The sequence below is a fragment of the Symphalangus syndactylus genome, chromosome 6 (assembly GCF_028878055.3).
Source record: "Symphalangus syndactylus isolate Jambi chromosome 6, NHGRI_mSymSyn1-v2.1_pri, whole genome shotgun sequence".
Classification (NCBI taxonomy): Eukaryota; Metazoa; Chordata; class Mammalia; order Primates; family Hylobatidae; genus Symphalangus; species Symphalangus syndactylus.
In genome coordinates, this window is record NC_072428.2 from 138,699,566 (window position 1) to 138,716,970 (window position 17,405).

Sequence of the window (17,405 nt, forward strand, 5' to 3'; positions counted from 1 at the left end):
AAACCCATTATATAATTCCTACAGTTACCTTCCTGCTATTTCCAGATTAATACCAAGGCTTTTAGGGGAGGAAAAAGCATTTTACCCCATGTATGGTCCTCTTATGTAAATTTCTGCAGCCAGCTTGAATTTCTCCCCAGAAAGTGAGATTTTCTTTTCTACCACATGGCAGGCTGCAAATCTTCTAAACTTTTATGTTCTGCTTCCCTTTTAAGTTCCAGTTTCAGGTCATTTATTTGCTTATGCAAATAAGCACAGGCTTTTAGAAGCAGCCAGGCCACATCTTGAACACACTGCTGCTTTTAGAAATTTCTTCCTCCAGATACCCTAAACATCTCAAGTTTAAAGTTCAACAAATCCCTAGAGCAGGAGCACAATGCTGCCAGTCTCTTTGCTAACACATAGCAAAAGTGACTTTTACTCCAGTTCCCCAATAAGTTCCTCATCTTCATCTGAGACTTCATCAGCCTAGCCATCTCTGTCCATATCACTATCAGCATTTTGGTCAAAACCATTCAACAAGCCTCTAGGAAGTTCCAAACATTCCCTTATCTTCCTGTCTTGTTCTGAGCCCTCCAAACTGTTTCAACCTCTGCCCATTACCCAGTCCAAAAGGTGCATCCACATTTTCAGGTATCTTTATTGCGATGCCCCACTTCTCTGGTATGTATTTTCTGTATTAGTCCATTCTCACATTGCTATAAAGAGCTGAGGGTGGGTAATTTATAAAGAAAAGAGGTTTAATTTGCTTACAGTTCAGCAGGCTATACAGGAAGCATGGCTGGGGAGACCTCAGGAAACTTACAATCACAGCAGAAAGCAAAGGGGAAGCCAACACATTATACATGGCTGGTGCAGGAGGAAGAGAGAGCAAAGTGGGAGGTGCTACATACTTTTAAACCAGATCTCATGAGAACTCACTGTCACGAGAACTCACTGTCAGGAGAACAGCAAGGGAAAAGTCTGCCCCCTTGATTCAATCACTTCCCACCAGACCCCTCCTCCAACTTTGGGGATTACAATTTGACACGTGATTTGGGTGGGGCCACAGAGCCAAACTATATCACCCCAGAACTTCCATATGGGAAAAAGAAGAAAATGAGAGGGCCAAGATGAGTGGCTGACATTAAGAATCTATAGCCTCTAGGGTAGAAAAACATGACTTTTTCTTTGGTAGTCTAGATTTAAAAGTTGGTATTTCCATTAGCATAGAATGTCTCTTTCTAGAGAATAAGAGAATATCTCATTCTTTATTTGAATAGCCCTAATGGGTAAAAGACTAAGGCACCCAATAAGAAATCTGAAGAAATTTTCTTTTCTAGAAAATGTGTATAGTACTGCTGGCCAGTTATATGCTATTCATAAATAACAAGTCATACCAGACAAATGGTAAAAAACAATTATTTCTTTAACTGCAAGGGTAAATTCTATAAGAAAAATTGGGTAAATCTGAACTTGCCAATTTAGATTTGAATGTTTATAAAGGTAATTTATTCAGATACATCATAGTCCATTATAGCAAAAGCTTTTAGGTGCTATTATGCCCATAATGCAGAGACACAAACAAGATAATAGGCTTATAATCAGCATTAGATGTTTTATGAATTAACTTGATAAAGAATTTGGGAGAGATGCATATAACCACTGGATTAAATGCCAGCTAGGGAGAATCTTACCATCACCTGTGATGGTAATCAAACTCTCCAGAGAAATAGATTTACCTGGATAACAGAAACCAAGTGCTTAGAATCCCAATATTTGCACTAAAAAGAACCCTATTGGCAGCAATAGCCTATTTTTTTTTTTTTTGGAAACACAGTCTCACCCTGTCACATAGGCTGGAGTGCAGGGGTGCAAACACGGCTCACTGCAGCCTCTACCTTCTGGGCTCAAGTGAGCCTCTCACCTCACTCTCCCATGTAGCTGGGACTACAGGCAAATGCCACCACATGCGGCTATTTTTTTGTAGAAATGGGGCCTCACTTTGTTGTCCAGGGTGGTCTCAAACTCCTGGGCTCAAGCAATCCTCCCACCTCGGCCGCTCAAAGTGCTGGGATTACTGGCGTGAGCCAATGCATTTGGCCATAAAAGCCTATTCTTCAAGGGCCCACTAGCTGAGGGAACCTAGGCAAGTTATTTACTAATTACTTCATCTACAAAATGAAGACATCCTCTCTGCAGGCACATACATGGTAGATACTCAATAAACACAAGTTGTTCCATTATTTGTTCATCTCATTCATCTTACCATGAAGAGGAGAGATCCACAAAAGCTACTTGCCAAGGAAATAGAACTAGCGTAATGGCAGAGCCTCACACAGAGCCTACCACTCTTTGTACAACATCAAGCTATTGGTGGGATGTAGCCCTCCAAAATATCTTCTTGGTCTGGCATGATGGCTCATGCCTGTAATCCCTGCACTCTGGGAGGCCAAGGTGAAAGGGTCACTTGAGCCCAGGAGTTTGAGACCAGCCTGGGCAATGTGAGACCCTGTCTCTATTTTTCAAAAAGAATCTTTATAGCATAACTTGAGCTCTCTATTTCAGGCAAATATTCTCCAAAGAGGCAAAATTACTTAAGGAATTAAGTGGGGCAATTCAACACTTTCTTCCTCTATGCCAGTTCAAGCAACATTTCTGCCATCTACAGGGCCTGCTCAATTACTCTAGAAAAGTATTTCCCAACCTTTTCTGATCCACAAACAATTTTCGAAGTAGCCCAAAATGGGATTTACAAATAAATTTGCCAATTTTGCTTGCATTATTAAATAATTTTAGCATAACACGTTTTAGATCAGAATTTTACAAATAAGGATTGCAGTTTTTTCCTATCTAATGGTAGATCAGCATACTGTTTAGTAAGTATAAAGTTCTGGCCCGATGCAGTGGCTCATGCCTGTAATCTCAGCACCTGGGGACTCCAAGGTGGGAGATCACTTGAGCCTAGGAGTTCTAGACCAGCCCAGGTAACATGGCGAAACCCCATCTCTACAAAAAATATAAAAATTAGCTGGGGCTGGTGGTGCATACCTGTAATCCCAGATACTTGAGAGGCTGAGGTGGAGGATCACTTGAGCCCAGGAGGTCAAGGCTGCAGTGAGCCATCATCGTGCCACTGCACCTAGGTGACAGAGTGGGACTCTGTCTCAAAAAAAAAAAAAAAAAAAGTATAAAGTTCATCTTATTACCAGCCTGGCCAACATGGTGAAACCACAACTCTACAAAAATGCAAAAATTAGCCAGGTGTGGTGGTGCATATCTGTAATCCCAGCTACTCAGGAGGCTGAGGCAGGAGAATCACTTGAACCCAGGAGGCAGAGGCTGCAGTAAGTCAAGATTGCGCCACTGCATTCCAGCCTGGATGACAAAGCAAGACCCTGTCTCAAAAGAAAAAAAAAAAGGTTCACCCTATTAGAATATTTTATAATAGTCATAAGGACAAATTTTCCTTTTCCCATTTAACAAATGATGCATGGTATTGAGTTTTACATAATTAAAATGCATGATTTTCAATAAATTCAAAAGTAAAATATTTGGGGTGAATAAACATGAAGGATACTCAACATTGTTAGTGCAAATCAAAACCACAATGAGATAGCACCTCACACCCATTATGTTGGCCACTACCAAAAGAAACAGAAAATAACAAGTGTTGACAAGGATGCAGAGACATTGAAACCTTTGTGCACTGTGGGTGGGACTGTAAAAATCGTGCAGCCATTATGGAAAACAGTACTGAGGTTACTCAAAAAATTACAATAGAACTACCATATGATCCAGCAATCACAATTCTGGATATACAGTCGTCCCACAGCATATGCAGAAGACTGGTTCCAAAAAAATAAAAGACGAATAATAATAAAAAAAAAAAAAGAAGAAGAATAAGACTGGTTCCAGGACCACCTGTATACATCCAAATTCACTCATACTCAAACCCCAAAATCTGACCTATGGAACCTGCATATACAAAAAGCCCACCCACCCTATACACAAGTTTCACATCCCACAAATAATGTATTTTTTTTTTTTTTGAGCAGGGTCTTGTTCTGTTGCCCTGGCTGGAGTGCAATGGCATGAATAACAGCTCACTGCAGCCTCAACCTCCCAGGCTCAAGCAATCCTCCCGTCTCAGCCTCCTGAGTAGCTGAAACTACAGGCGCATGCCACCACACCTAGCTAGCTTTTTTATTTTTTGTAAAGATGAGGTCTCACTACGTTGTCCAGGCTGGTCTCGAACTCCTGGCCTCAAATGATCCTTCCATCCTGGCCTCCCAAGTGCTGGGATTACAGGCATCAGCCACTGCGCCTAGCCAAATAGTATATTTTCTATCTATGGCTGGTTGAAAAAAATCCACTAATAGATGGATCCACATAGTTCAAACCTGTGTTGTTCAATGGGCAACCGTATATCCAAAAGAATTCAAAGCAAGATCTCAAAGAGATATTTGTATACCGACATTTACTGCATATTACTCTTGGCTAGTCATGAATAGCGAATCACCAAATCACCAAGCAACCCAAATGTCCACCAATAGATAAATGGATTTTAAAATGCAGTCTATACGTACAATGAAATAGTATACAGCCTTTAAAGAAAAGAAAAAAATCCTGTCACATGCTACAACATGGACAAACCTCAATGACATTATGCTAAGCAAAATAAGCTAATCACGAAGGGCAAATACTGTTTAATCCCATGCATATAAGTATCTAAAACAGTCAAAAATCATAGAAACAGAAAGTAGAAAGGTGGCTGCCAAGAATTTGCGGGGAGGGGGAAGTGGGAATTAGTGCTCAATGGGTACAGAATTTCAGTGCTGCAAGACGAAAAAGTTCTAGAGATCTGTTGTGCAACAATGTGAATGTATTTAACACTACTGAACTGTACATTTTTAAATGGTAAACGTGATTAATTTACCATGGGCTTTTTACAATTTTTAAAAAAAGGAAAATGTTTGATTTAGAAACTACATGTATATTAGGTACAGGGCAGGTTCTCAACAAATAGTAATTAGTTCTATTATGTGCACGCATATGGTAGGAACTCGTATATCTACGAATAGAATGTACGAAATTTCACTATAGGCTATGACATCAAAAAATACAAAAGCTGCTTTGATTATGATTGAAATTCTTCCACTGTCTAAAAATAATTAACTGTCTATTTTCTTAGATTTTTGTGATTTGTTAAAGCATTTCTCCAGTCTAGTCTTTAGTATCAAAAACTAAGGCACTAAAATAGATAAAGCAGTCATGACATATTGTCTTTTTGATACCGTTTTTTTTTTAAACTTCCTGGAGACATCTTGATATACTATTATGAATTTAGCCCATATAAATGCAGCTGAGGGATAAAGATCACTGGGATCTGATTCAAGCCTATAATCCCACAGCTTTGGGAGGACAAGGTGGCAGGCCACCCTGGGCAACATACAAGACCCCAACTCTACAAAAAATAAAAAATTAAAAAAATTAGCCAGACATCGTGTCTCATGTCTATAGTCCTAGCTACTTGGGAGGCTGAGCTGGGAAGATCCCTTGAACCCAGGAGTGTGAGGATGCAGTGAGCTATGATCACACCACTACACTCCAGCCTGGGCAACAGAGTGAAACTCTGTGTACAAAAAAGAAAAAAGAAAAAAGAAAAAAAGAGGCCGGGCATGGTGGCTCACGCCTGTAATCCTAGCACTTTTCGAGGCCAAGGCAGGCAGATCACCTGAGGTCAGGAGTTCAAGACCAGTCTGACCAACATGGTGAAACCCCATCTCTACTAAAAATACAAAAACTAGCCAGGCGTAGTGGCGTGTGCCTGTATTCCCAGCTACTTGAGAGGCTGAGGCAGGAGAATTGCTGGGACCTGGGAGGCAGAGACTGCAGTGAGCCAAGATCGTGCCACTGCACTCCAGCCTGGGTGACAGAGTGAGACTCTGTCTCAAAAAAAAAAAAAAAAGAATGATCATCGTAAGATCAGTTTGCAGAATCATTTCATGCTCTTCATTTTTTTTTTTTGCCTCAGTTTCTCAAGCTTTCTGACTTTGACCAACAGTCTACCAAGGATATACATTAAAATTTTATAGTAATCAATATAACAGCAGCTAACAGCACACTGGGTGAGGGTGGTACTTAAATAAGTATTTATTGAGTTGCTTACAGAAGAGAGGTCTCCCAAGTCCCAAATCAATTTCACAAATATTTTATTAGTATTTACAATGTACAAAAACCTTTTTCTAAGCTCTGCCCTACAGATTAATAAAAAGGAGCTTAAAATGAAGGGAAGGAGAGAGAAAAAGATAGAAGATTAATACACATGTTATGGTACTTCTAAGCAGGAAAGAAGCTGCTTAATTTGGATGGGATGGGAGAGGGGTGGTTTCAAGCCAGAAGCTAAACAGCATCTTGAGATGCTAAAATAAGGAAGATATTCCAGAAAGAGGACAGGCACAGAATCTCCACGTGAAATGTCCTGTAGACTAGTAAGAAAACAAAGTGAGATCAAGAGGAGAAAGATATAAGAAGAAAACTACCAGAGCCAGGCACAGCGGCTCATGCCTGTAATCCCAGCACTTTGGGAGGCCAAGATGGGAAGATCGCTTGAGCTCAGGAGTCTGAGACCAACTTGGGCAACACGGTGAAACTCTGTCTCTAACAAAAATACAAAAAATTAGCTGGGCATGGTGGCATGTGCCTGTGGTCCCAGCTACTCAGGAGACTGATGTGGGAGGATTGTTTCAACCCGCGAGGTGGAGGTTGCAGTGAGCAAAGATTGTGCCACTGAAATCCAGGCTGGGTGACAGAGCAAAACCCCATCTCAAATAAAAAAGCAAAGAAAACTATCAGGGATAATACTAATTCAGGGATAATACTAATTCAGAGAGTCTGGGCTGTTCTACAGACTACCTGGAATGCTACCTTCAGGAATTTCTTAACTTGAATCCACAGCCATGAGAAGATTGAGGTGGACAATGCCACGATCACCTACAGTGGTGGTAAACAACACCCAATGGAGGTCCAACAGCTTGCTTTATATATATTTTTTCTCTGTTAAACAGGAAAAGGAAAAGTTATGTATTACTTGAATATTGAAGAAAAACTTAAAATTTATTGTGGGGGCAATTCAGGTGTTGAGCAAAAGAACTGGTACTTTACAAAAATAAAATAGTGTACAGAAACCAAGTATATATACTCTGAAAAGCCATCCATTTCTATAATAAAAAAATTTACGGGAGGCTGAGGCAGGAGAACGGTGTGAACCCGGGAAGCAGAGCTTGCAGTGAGCAGAGATCGCGCCACCGCACTCCAGCCTGGGGGACACAGCAAGATTCCATCTCAAAAAAAAAAAAAAAAAAAAAAAAAAAAAATGTACTCGATTGTCAAAGTAGGCAGACTAAGTTTGGCAGTCATCATTTCTACATACCACATTCTAAGATCAAGGTCACTTTTTACTTTTAATATTCTCATTTATCCTTTGAAGAAAAAATTTAAGGTTTAACTCACTAATAAATGAAAAGGTTTGAATTATGCAAAATGAAGAGAATTACTAAATACATTTTCAAAACTAGTTTAATTCAAAAAAATTATCATGCCATACACCTAACAGTATATTAATACTATCCTTTTAGTTTACATGTTTCTGCAAATGCATAACATTTTGTTACACTAATTAAATGACTCGTGAATTAAGGACAATTTGTTTCACATTATTTATCTGATTATGCTTCCCATATTAAAGTTTTAACTTGATCTTTATATTATTAAAAATACACAAAATTAAACAGAAATGAACAATAAAATATTTGCAACACAATCTGACAGATAATGTGACTATGTACCCAGAACATATAAAGACCTCTTACCACTCAACCAGACAAACAATCCAATTTTTTAAACGGACAAAAGGCTTGAACCAAAAAAAGTAAACAAATGGCCAATAAGCATATGAAAAGATGTTCCAACATCATTGATCATCTGAGAAACACAAACCCACAATGAGATACTTAATACTCATTTGATGGCCAAAATTTAAAAGACTGGCAGCACGAAGTGTCAATGAAAATGTGAGGAAACTGTAACTCCTGCACAGTTACAACTGTAACTTTCAATGTAAAATGGTACAACTATTTTGGAAAAGAGTTTAACGGTTTCTTACAAAGTAAAATCAATATTTACCACTGAAACATGTCCAGGAAAGACATACAAATGGTGATAGCAGCTTTATCAATAGCTGACAACAGTCCTGTATGTCCACCCATGGGTAAATGAATTTAAAAACTGTAGCATATGCCTACAATGGAATATTAATTCAGAGAGTTTACTACAAGTCAGGTGCCATGGCTCATGCCTGTAATCCCAACACTTTGGGAGGCCAAGGTAGAATCATTTGAGCCCAGGAGTTGGAAACCATCCTGGGCGACATAGGAAAACCCCATCTCTACAAAAAAATATTAATAATAAATGTTAGCTGAGCATGGTGGTACATGCCTGTGGTCCTAGCTACTTGGGAGGCTGAGGTGAGAGGTTCGATTGAGCCTAGGAGGTCAAGGTTGCAGTGAGCCGAGATCTCGCCTAAAACTACAAAAATTAGCTGGGTGTGGTGGCAGATGCCTGTAATCCCAGCTACTCGGGAGACTCAGGCAGGAGAATTGCTTGAACCCTGGAGGCGGAGGTTGCAGTAAGCCGAGATCCTGCCATTGCACTCCAGCCTGGGTGACAGACCAAGACTTCATCTTGGAGGGAAAAAAAAAAAAAAGTTGAGAGAATGACTGTAAAGGAGCATGAAAGGACTCTGAGATGATGGCAACCATTATAGATCTTGATCGAGGCAGCAGTGCAGGTGCATACATTTGTCAAAACTCCTCAAATCATACCCTTCAAATGTGTGCTTTTTATTGTATGTAAATTATACTTCAATACAGTTGTTTTAACTAAAAATTAATATAACTTGACAACACCTATTAAAACTAGAAATGTTCATAATCTTGAAACAGCCAACTCTATATAAAAATTGTCACACAAATGTTCAAAGATACATACGGATGTTCACTTCTTTACAGGAGAGAAAACAATGTCAATCACAATGGATTGGTTTGCTGCATAATGCACATTCATAAACTGGAATACTATGCATCCCACTTACCAAAGAGGTACAGCCGGATGGCTTAGAGCAAGGGGCAGCAAACTTTCTCTGTAAAGAGCCACATGGTAAGTATTTTAGGCTTGGCAGGCAGTATCTAGTCTCCCTTATATATTCTTCAGGGAAGTGGGGTGGTGTTTTACAACTCTTTTTAAAATGTTAACGTTCCCAGCTTGCAGGCCTTACAAAAAAATGATCCCTGGCTGGGAGATCAGGACTTTGAAGCTAACGTGCCCAAATTAAAATCCTTCCTCTACCACTAACTAGTTGTTACTTAATCTCTCCATCTCTCGATATTATAGTATCTATATAAAATAATGACTTAGAAGAGTACCAAGCATATAGTGAGCCCTAAAAGAATATTAATTTTTAATAAAATAGATCTTTGTACTGACCTTTTAAAAAAGCCATGTTAGAACCAAATAACTTGGTCCCATTTTTATAAAACATGTAAAAATACATATTCATATATGAATATATTTGAAAATTTGGGGAAGAATATACATCAAACTGTTAAAGGTAGGGAATGAGATAACAGGGATCAATACGCTTTCATTTTATAAATGTCTACATTGTTCCAGTAGTTTAAACTGAACACATTTAATCAATAGACATTTCTAAATTGAAATAGATAAAACATGTGTGGTACCATTTTTGTAACTTACCAGTCCTAAGCACATAGTTTTAACTTGAGAAGTGTTTGGTTCCATTAATGAGAAAGTACATCAACTCTTTAAAATAATATTGGCACAATAACTAAAAATCATTTATCAAACACTTTGTGCCAGGTACAGTTCTAAGGATTTCACATGTATCAATTCCTTTAATCCTCACAACCACCTTATCAAATGTTATCATTATCCTCACCAATTTACAGATAGGGATGCTCAGACATCAAGAGGATAACACCCCAGACACAAATTGGTAGTTCAGGGACTGGAACCCAAGAAACTGTCTCCAAAGACCACATCCTTAGAACTCTACTCTCCTCCCCTCTCAAATGCGTACTATTACCACTCTGGCTGAGAAAGAAATCCTCAAAGTTAACCTTTAGTCTGTCTAGAGTTTCACACTGTACCGTCCATCAAACTACAATTACGTACTTTTAAATGTAACTTTCTGAATGATTCAAATAAACTCATTCTTCTTGGAGCTGACATATCTTTAATCATCAAAAAAGCCAGCAGATAACACAGAACAGGTAATATGGAGTAGATAACATGGAGTCAAACAGAACTAAGTTTGGATCCCGAATGCAAATTCCCAGCTGAATAATCCTGGGCAAATTCTTAACTCCTCCCCTGTAGACAGTTTCCTTCAGTTTCCTCATCTGTAAAGGTTTTCGGGGTGTGTTATTAAATTTTGTATTCTGGTAAGATATATAGATATATAGAGATATATATATATAGATGCAGACATATATCATGTAAAATTTACCATTTTTAACCATTTTTAAGTGTACAATTCTGTAGCATTAAGTATATTCAAAATATTGTTCAACCATCACTATTATCCATCTCCAGAATTTTTTCACCATTCCAAACAGAAACTCTGTATTCATTAAACTCCCCATTCACCTCTCCCCTCACAGCCCTGGTAACCTCTATTCTACTTTCTGTCTCCACAGAGTTGCCTCTTCTAACTACCTTATATAAATGAGATCATACAATTTTGTATTTTTGTACAAAAGGTTGTGTCTGGCTTATTTCACTCAGCATAATATCTTCCAGGTCCATCCATGTATCAGAATTTCACTCCTTTTATGTCTGAATTATTTTGAAATCTTTTTATTTTTATTTTGAAATTTCCTTTTGAAATTCTGAAACATCAGAATTTCACTCCTTTTATGTCTTTATTTCACTCCTTTCATGCTTTCATTGGTTTATATACCACATTTTGTTAATTCACCTGTTGATAGACACAGGGTGGTTTTTACAAATATTAAATCTCTTGAGTTCAGGAGTTCAAGAGCAGCCTGGGCAACATGGCAAAGCCCTATCTCTACAAAAAATACAAAAATTAGCCAGGCGTGGTGACATGCACTTGTAGTCCCAGCTACTTGGGAGGCTGAGGTGGAAGGATTGCTTGAGCCCAGGAGTCAGAGGTTGCAGTGAACTGAAATCATGCATCTGCACTCCAGCCTGGGTGATAACAAGACCCGGTCTCCAAAAAAACTTTTTTAATTTAAAAATGTTTAAAAAGCATCCAGGCCAGGCGCACGCAGTGGCTCACGCCTGTAACCCTAGCACTTTGGGAGGCCAAGGTGGGCAGATCATCTGAGGTCAGGAGTTCGAGACTAGCCTGGCCAACGTGGTGAAACCCCATCTCAACTAAAAATACAAAAATTAGCCGGGTGTGGTGGTGCGCTCCTGTAATCCCAGCTACTCGAGAAGCTGAGGTAGGAGAATCACTTGAACCCAGGAGGCAGAGGTTGCAGTGAGCCGAGATCGCGCCACTGCACTCCGGCCTGGGCAACAAGTGTGAGAAAAACAAAAACAACACAGCAGGGAGTGGTGGCTCACGCCTATAATCCCACCACTTTGGGAGGACAAGGCAGGTGAATCACTTGAGGTCAGGAGTTCAAGACCAGCCTGGCCAACACGGTGAAACCAGTCTCTACTAAAAATATCAAAATTAGCTGAGGCTGGGAACAGTGGCTCACGCCTGTAATCCTAGTATTTTGGGAGGCCAGGGCAGGTGAATCACCTGAGGTCAGGAGTTCGAGACCAGCCTGGCCAACATGGTGAAATCCCATCACTACTAAAAATACAAAAATTAGCCAGGCATGGTGGTGCATGCCTGTAATCCCAGCTACTTGAGAGGCTGAGGCAGGAGAATCGTTTGAACCCAGGAGGTGGAGGTTGCAGTGAGCCAAGATGGCGCCACTGCACTCCAGCCTGGGTGACAGAGTGAGACTGCATCTCAATAAAATAAAAAATAAAAAATAAATAAATTAGCCGAGCATGGTGGCGCACGCTTGTAGTCCCAGCTACTCAGGAGACTGAGGCACAAGAATCACTTTCGAGACTCCGTCTCAAAAAAAAAAAAAAAAAAAAAGTATCTGGGTCAGACACAATGGCTCAGCCTGTCATCCCTGTACTTTAGGAGGCCAAGGCAGGAGGATTGCCTGGAGCCAGGAGTTTGAGATCAACGTGGGCAACAAAGCAGGATCCCATCTCTACAAAAAATTAAAAAATTAAATTAGCCAGCACGATGGTGTGCACTGGTAATACCAGTTACTCAGGAGGCTGAGACAGGAGGATTCCTTGAGCCCAGGAGTTCAAGGATGCAGTGAGCTATGATCTTGTTCTGTCTTGCTATCGTTAACGGAAAACAAGACCAATTATTAAGAAACTGCTAACCATATAATCTAAACACAAATTTGTCATATTTTTATACCAAGTAGTGGAACAGTGGCAAGATACGGAATGGTGCAACCATCTTAGAAATTTACCAGCTGTAACTTTTGAGGTATCACTAAGTTTGCTAATCCGTATTTAAATCATTTTAAAAGAATGATGAAAAGCATCCCAATAAATGATCCAATTACACTGTCACTACATCCTTCAGTTTTAGCTCCAAAACCTACCTCAATTTACTCCAACAAAGAACTCATGAATTATAACAAAACAGCTTTTCAGTTAAAAGATGTACTACCCTCTCTCGCCCTTTCCCTTCCTTATATTTTTGTAAAGAGATCATCAATATCAACATTAAATCAAATTAAGCAGATACTATTACTAACTATCCAGATGATTCATCAAGTTCTCTCCAGTTGCCCCAGTGTAATAGTTGCATCTAAAGGATATCTAATTTTCAGTACTACAGATTATAACTAGGAAAAACTTGGAACTTGTTCACCTTGACAACTATTTTTCTTTGTAATCATTCCCTATTAAAGAGGGAGAAAAACACCTTTCAAAGTTCCTCACATGAACAGTAATATATCCTGTTCACTTTGCAAGTTCCTTTGTCAAATTATTTCCCTACATTTTTCATATTTCCTTAATTCATTCAACTATATTTAAAACCCCTATTCTCTAGCAACTACCAACACAGGTACTAGGTATACAAAGAAAAAATAAGACAGAGCTTCTACCAGGAGACACTTTGAGTGTAGGGAAGAGGGGGATGCATAAACAAGTGATTACAACACAACTGAGTCATGCTACAATAAAATATGATCAAAACCTTGTGGGAACACAAGAGTGGGAATTCAGGGAAGACCTCCAGAAGGTAAAGTATGTATCATCTGACCATGAACCTTTCTCTGAATTTAATGAATTGCTGCTGTTCACTTATGCTCTCCCCCGAAGATTTCACCTACTCATATAGAATCTATCATGATTTACAGAAAATTTGTCATCTATACTGATACAAAGACTTCAAGGCTAATCCATAAATCATTGCTAATTAACCACAGAATACATTATATTGGAGGATTTGTCCTTGTTGGTTTTTAAAAAGCAGATCAACTTTCTCAATCACTGCTCATGTAAAGGGTAATACTGAAATAAATTCAGAATCTTTGAGCACACTACCTCAAAAGAAGAAAGCTATCCTGGGAAAATTCCAGTATGACTTGGAGAAATTTGCCTAAAATTTTTAAATGGCCAACATAAAGACATTCACTTAAATGTATTTGTGCAAGGCAAAGCTAGGTATCAAAGTATCAGAACTTTTTCTAACTACACTAGATCAACAAGTGTGTTTTTTTTAAGTCACTGCTACTTAAATTGACTAAATACATTCTCAGTTGTACCAGAAAATAATTTAATATGAATTTTTAAACCAATTCCCCGAAGAGATGTTTTTCAAAATATCTCATGGCAAGTACAAAATAGTAATTATCAAATACAGAACACTCAAGGCCAAAGTTAGAAATTTTTATCCTAGGCTGGGCGTGGTGGCTCACGTCTGGATCAGCACTTTGGGAGGCAGAGGCGAATAGATCACTTCAGGTCAGAAGTTCGAGACCAGCGTGGCCAACATGGTGAAACCCCGTCTCTGCTAAAAATACAAAAATTAGCCGGGTGTCGTAGTGCGTGCCTGTAGTTCCAGCTACTCGGGAGGCTGAGGCAGGGGAATTCCTTAAACCCGGGAGGCAGAGATTGTAGTGAGCCCAGATCCAGCCACTGCACTCCAGCCTGGATGACAGAGCAAGGCTCTGTCTCAAAAAATAAATAAATATATATATATATATATATATAATCCTAAAATATCCGAATTTCTGCCAAAAATCTGCATAACTAGCTTATCTCATAATGGACAAGATTATTAATAGGATTTTTTAAATACAGAATTATTAGTAATATAAACGTTACTTTTTTGTTATAATGTCTCAACACTTAGACCAGCACCTGGAATGCCTGTACAGTGGTGTCAACACTCTCCAAAATATATGTAATAAATTTATACTGCATTTATTTGTCTCCATTTTTATGAAACCATAAGTTAGCAGACGCACATTAGATCTTTATCATATAGGACAGTGCAACCAGAAGAACGCCTATGTTTTTCTAACTTGTTTTCTTGGAATATATTCACTTTCCACAAAAACGAGAATTTAAGATGCAATGTTCCTGTTTCCGGGAAACCTTAAATATTACATAACCCAACACACCTCCGAAAAGAGAGAACAAGATGCTTTATATCTATGACTAGAATCCTACCTATTCCTAACTTTAAAGACCATGAACAGAAAATTAAAATATATCTTAAATACTTCTGTTTTCCTGCAAATAAAATTACAAATAAACAAGTTAGGATTACACACTTGATCAGTATTCCTAAATATGAATTAGTTGCTAATGCTTATGAAGAGCAATAGAAAATAAACTCCAAAACCCCTAAAAGTATAGACTACATTCAACTGTGACAACATTCGTGTTTTTCAAAGGTTTATTAAATGCTGTTTTATGGTGACATCAAAACGCCACAAAATTAAGCTAATAATAACTTGCTTGAACCCTAAAAAGCAAGGCTTTAAGTAAATAGCAAAGACACATTTTTACTTCCAAATGAATTTAAATGTTACAGATCCTGTGTGATAAACAAAGGAAGTTTAACTGTGGACAGCACACGTTAAATTTCTTAGGCAACAAACATTTCTCCATCCAGTCTTTTCTGAATCACCAAAGCTATTGTTCACAGAAAACGAGACCAATTAGTAAGAAACTGCTAACCATATAATCACACATTTGTCATAGCCATTCTATTTTGATCACCTACTTCTACCACCTCATCCTCAATCAACCCGTCGGGATTTGGGGAATAATCTCTGGCTGAATGACAGTTGATTTCGTTAGCACCTGTCGCCATTCTCAAATGTATCACACAAGTTGGCCAAAACAGCTTGTAATGTTTAAGGATTACGATTCTTTAGAAAGTGGCAACTCACTAGGCGTTCACCAAGTTTTCCAAAAGATCGTGCTTCTCGATTCCTCCCGCTTTCAAAAAGTAACCCTGTGGCACAGATTTTTGGGGGCAATGGAAGACGATGTACACAATGAAGTGGGCATTCAACAGGACGCCCTCCAAAAACACAATCAATAGAGAGCAGAGCAGCTCGACTCTTCCCTCAAACTTAGCATAAAGCCAGACCAGGCGGCGAGGGCAGCCCGCGACCGCCGGAGCTCAGGGGGATTTCGGGGTGCGTCCTGGGGAAACGTCAGAGGCGAAGCTACTCCGAGTTCCCCGCCGCGAACGTCGTCCCGCGGGCGCCGCGGCCCCAGCCCGGGGTCGGCGCGCCCGGGACCGGGGGCGTGCGCGAGGCGGGGGCCGAGCCCTGCCCACCCCGGCAGCGACCCGCGCCTCCCCACGCCCCTCTCCCGCCTGCCGGCGGGCCCGGGTGTCATGCCCCTTCCCCTCGCGCCGAGCCCTCCGGAGACACAGTCCGTCCTTTGTCTGAGTGCGGACTCGGCGGCTGGGTCCCACCAACTTGTGTCTGTCCCGTCCCACCCGGGCGCTCCCGCCGCGGCCGCGCCACACAAAGGAGACTTGAGGCTCGAGCTGCCACCCTGGACCGGGCACCGGAACGCCCCGACCCCGGCCCCGACGCCCCGGCCAGGGCAGGCACCGGGAAAGGAGCCCCCCACACGCCCCCCGCCCCGCAGCTCCGGGGGTCCGCGCTGCCCCACTCGCAGGGTCCCGCGGGCCAGCCCGAAGCTCACAGCTTCTTCCGGAGAGGGGGGTCTCCCCTCACCCTCCACCCCCCGCACGCCTACAAATGCGGCGCCCCGGTGAGCCCCGCTCGGCGATACTAGGGACCGGCACAGCAGTGGCGGGGAGGTCCTGGCGCCGCCGCCTCCCGGTTCGCACTCCCGGAGCCCCGCCGGCCGGGCCGCCCGCAGCGGCGCGTTACCTTCGTCCCGCGCGCCGGCTCGCGTTGTTCCCGCGCGTCGCCCCCGCGCGCCGCCGCCGCCGCCGCCGGGGCTCCACTGCCTTCTGAGTCCCACCGGGTGTCGGACGCGACCGGACCGAGCGCCAAACGCGGCAGCCCAATCGCCATCGCTTTTATTTGGCCCCCCCAGCCCAATCAAGCGCCGCCCCGATTGGCGGGACGCGAGGCGGGCGCCCGTCCAATCACAGGGCCCGCCGGGCTTGGAGGCGCCGAGCCAGCCCCACGCAGAGTGCGCTCAGGGCTCGCGGGCGGGCGGGCACTGGCGGCGCGTGCGCGCGCGGGCGGCGGCGGGGCTCGCTCTAAGGGACGCGACTGGCCGTGTGGAAGCGCCACCGCCGTCTCTTTGTTCTTTCGCTGAACACACGGCGCCTCTCGGGAAGGCGGTGTGCAGGCAGGCGGGGACCGGGAGACATCGCGGGGGCCCGGAGCCCGCCGTGGACGGGAGGCGGGGAGGATAGGTGGCGGGAACCGGCCGAAGGGCGGGACGACGCGCCGGCGGCTCTTGGCGGGAACCGGCGCCGCAGAGTTCCCGGGCGGGGGAGGGGCGGGGCGGGGGCTGGAAGCCAAGTTTGAACCAGTTCAAAACTCCGGGGTGGTAACGGTTTTAACCGCCGCGCTCGTTTCCCCGCGCGCGGAGCCGAGTCCCGGGCTGGCCGCTCCTGGTGGTGCCTGGGGAGGGGAGGGCGCGGGCCCCGGAGGTCGGCTCTGCTGCGGCGCCGCGTTTGCGGGGTGACGCTCGCCCGGCCCGCGCGCTGCCGCCGGATCCCTTACTTCTTTTTTTTTTTTTTTTTTTTTTTTTTTTTTTTTTTCCTGAGACGGAGTTTCGCTCTCGTTGTCCAGGCTGGGGTGCAATGGCGAGACCTCGACTCACCG

The 17,405-nt window shown here is 42.2% G+C and overlaps 1 protein-coding gene across 18 annotated transcripts in view; it reads right to left on the reverse strand.

Moving 5' to 3' along the window:
- The window catches only part of EZH2 (enhancer of zeste 2 polycomb repressive complex 2 subunit), a 76,391-nt gene extending 59,681 nt beyond the window's left edge, over window positions 1-16,710 (reverse strand). For 8 of the 18 annotated variants that reach the window (XM_063641703.1, XM_055284414.2, XM_063641693.1 and 5 more), the window contains exon 1: window positions 16,494-16,645. Coding sequence is in view for 5 of the 18 variants with exons in the window: in XM_063641700.1 (XP_063497770.1) it covers window positions 16,494-16,640 (147 nt within the window). In the remaining 13 variants the exon portion in view is untranslated. Of the gene's footprint in view, window positions 1-16,356; window positions 16,375-16,493 lie in introns of those variants that run through there. The other 10 variants (XM_063641700.1, XM_063641691.1, XM_063641696.1 and 7 more) reach the window with 8 other exon arrangements.
- Window positions 16,711-17,405: the final 695 nt, after the last annotated feature.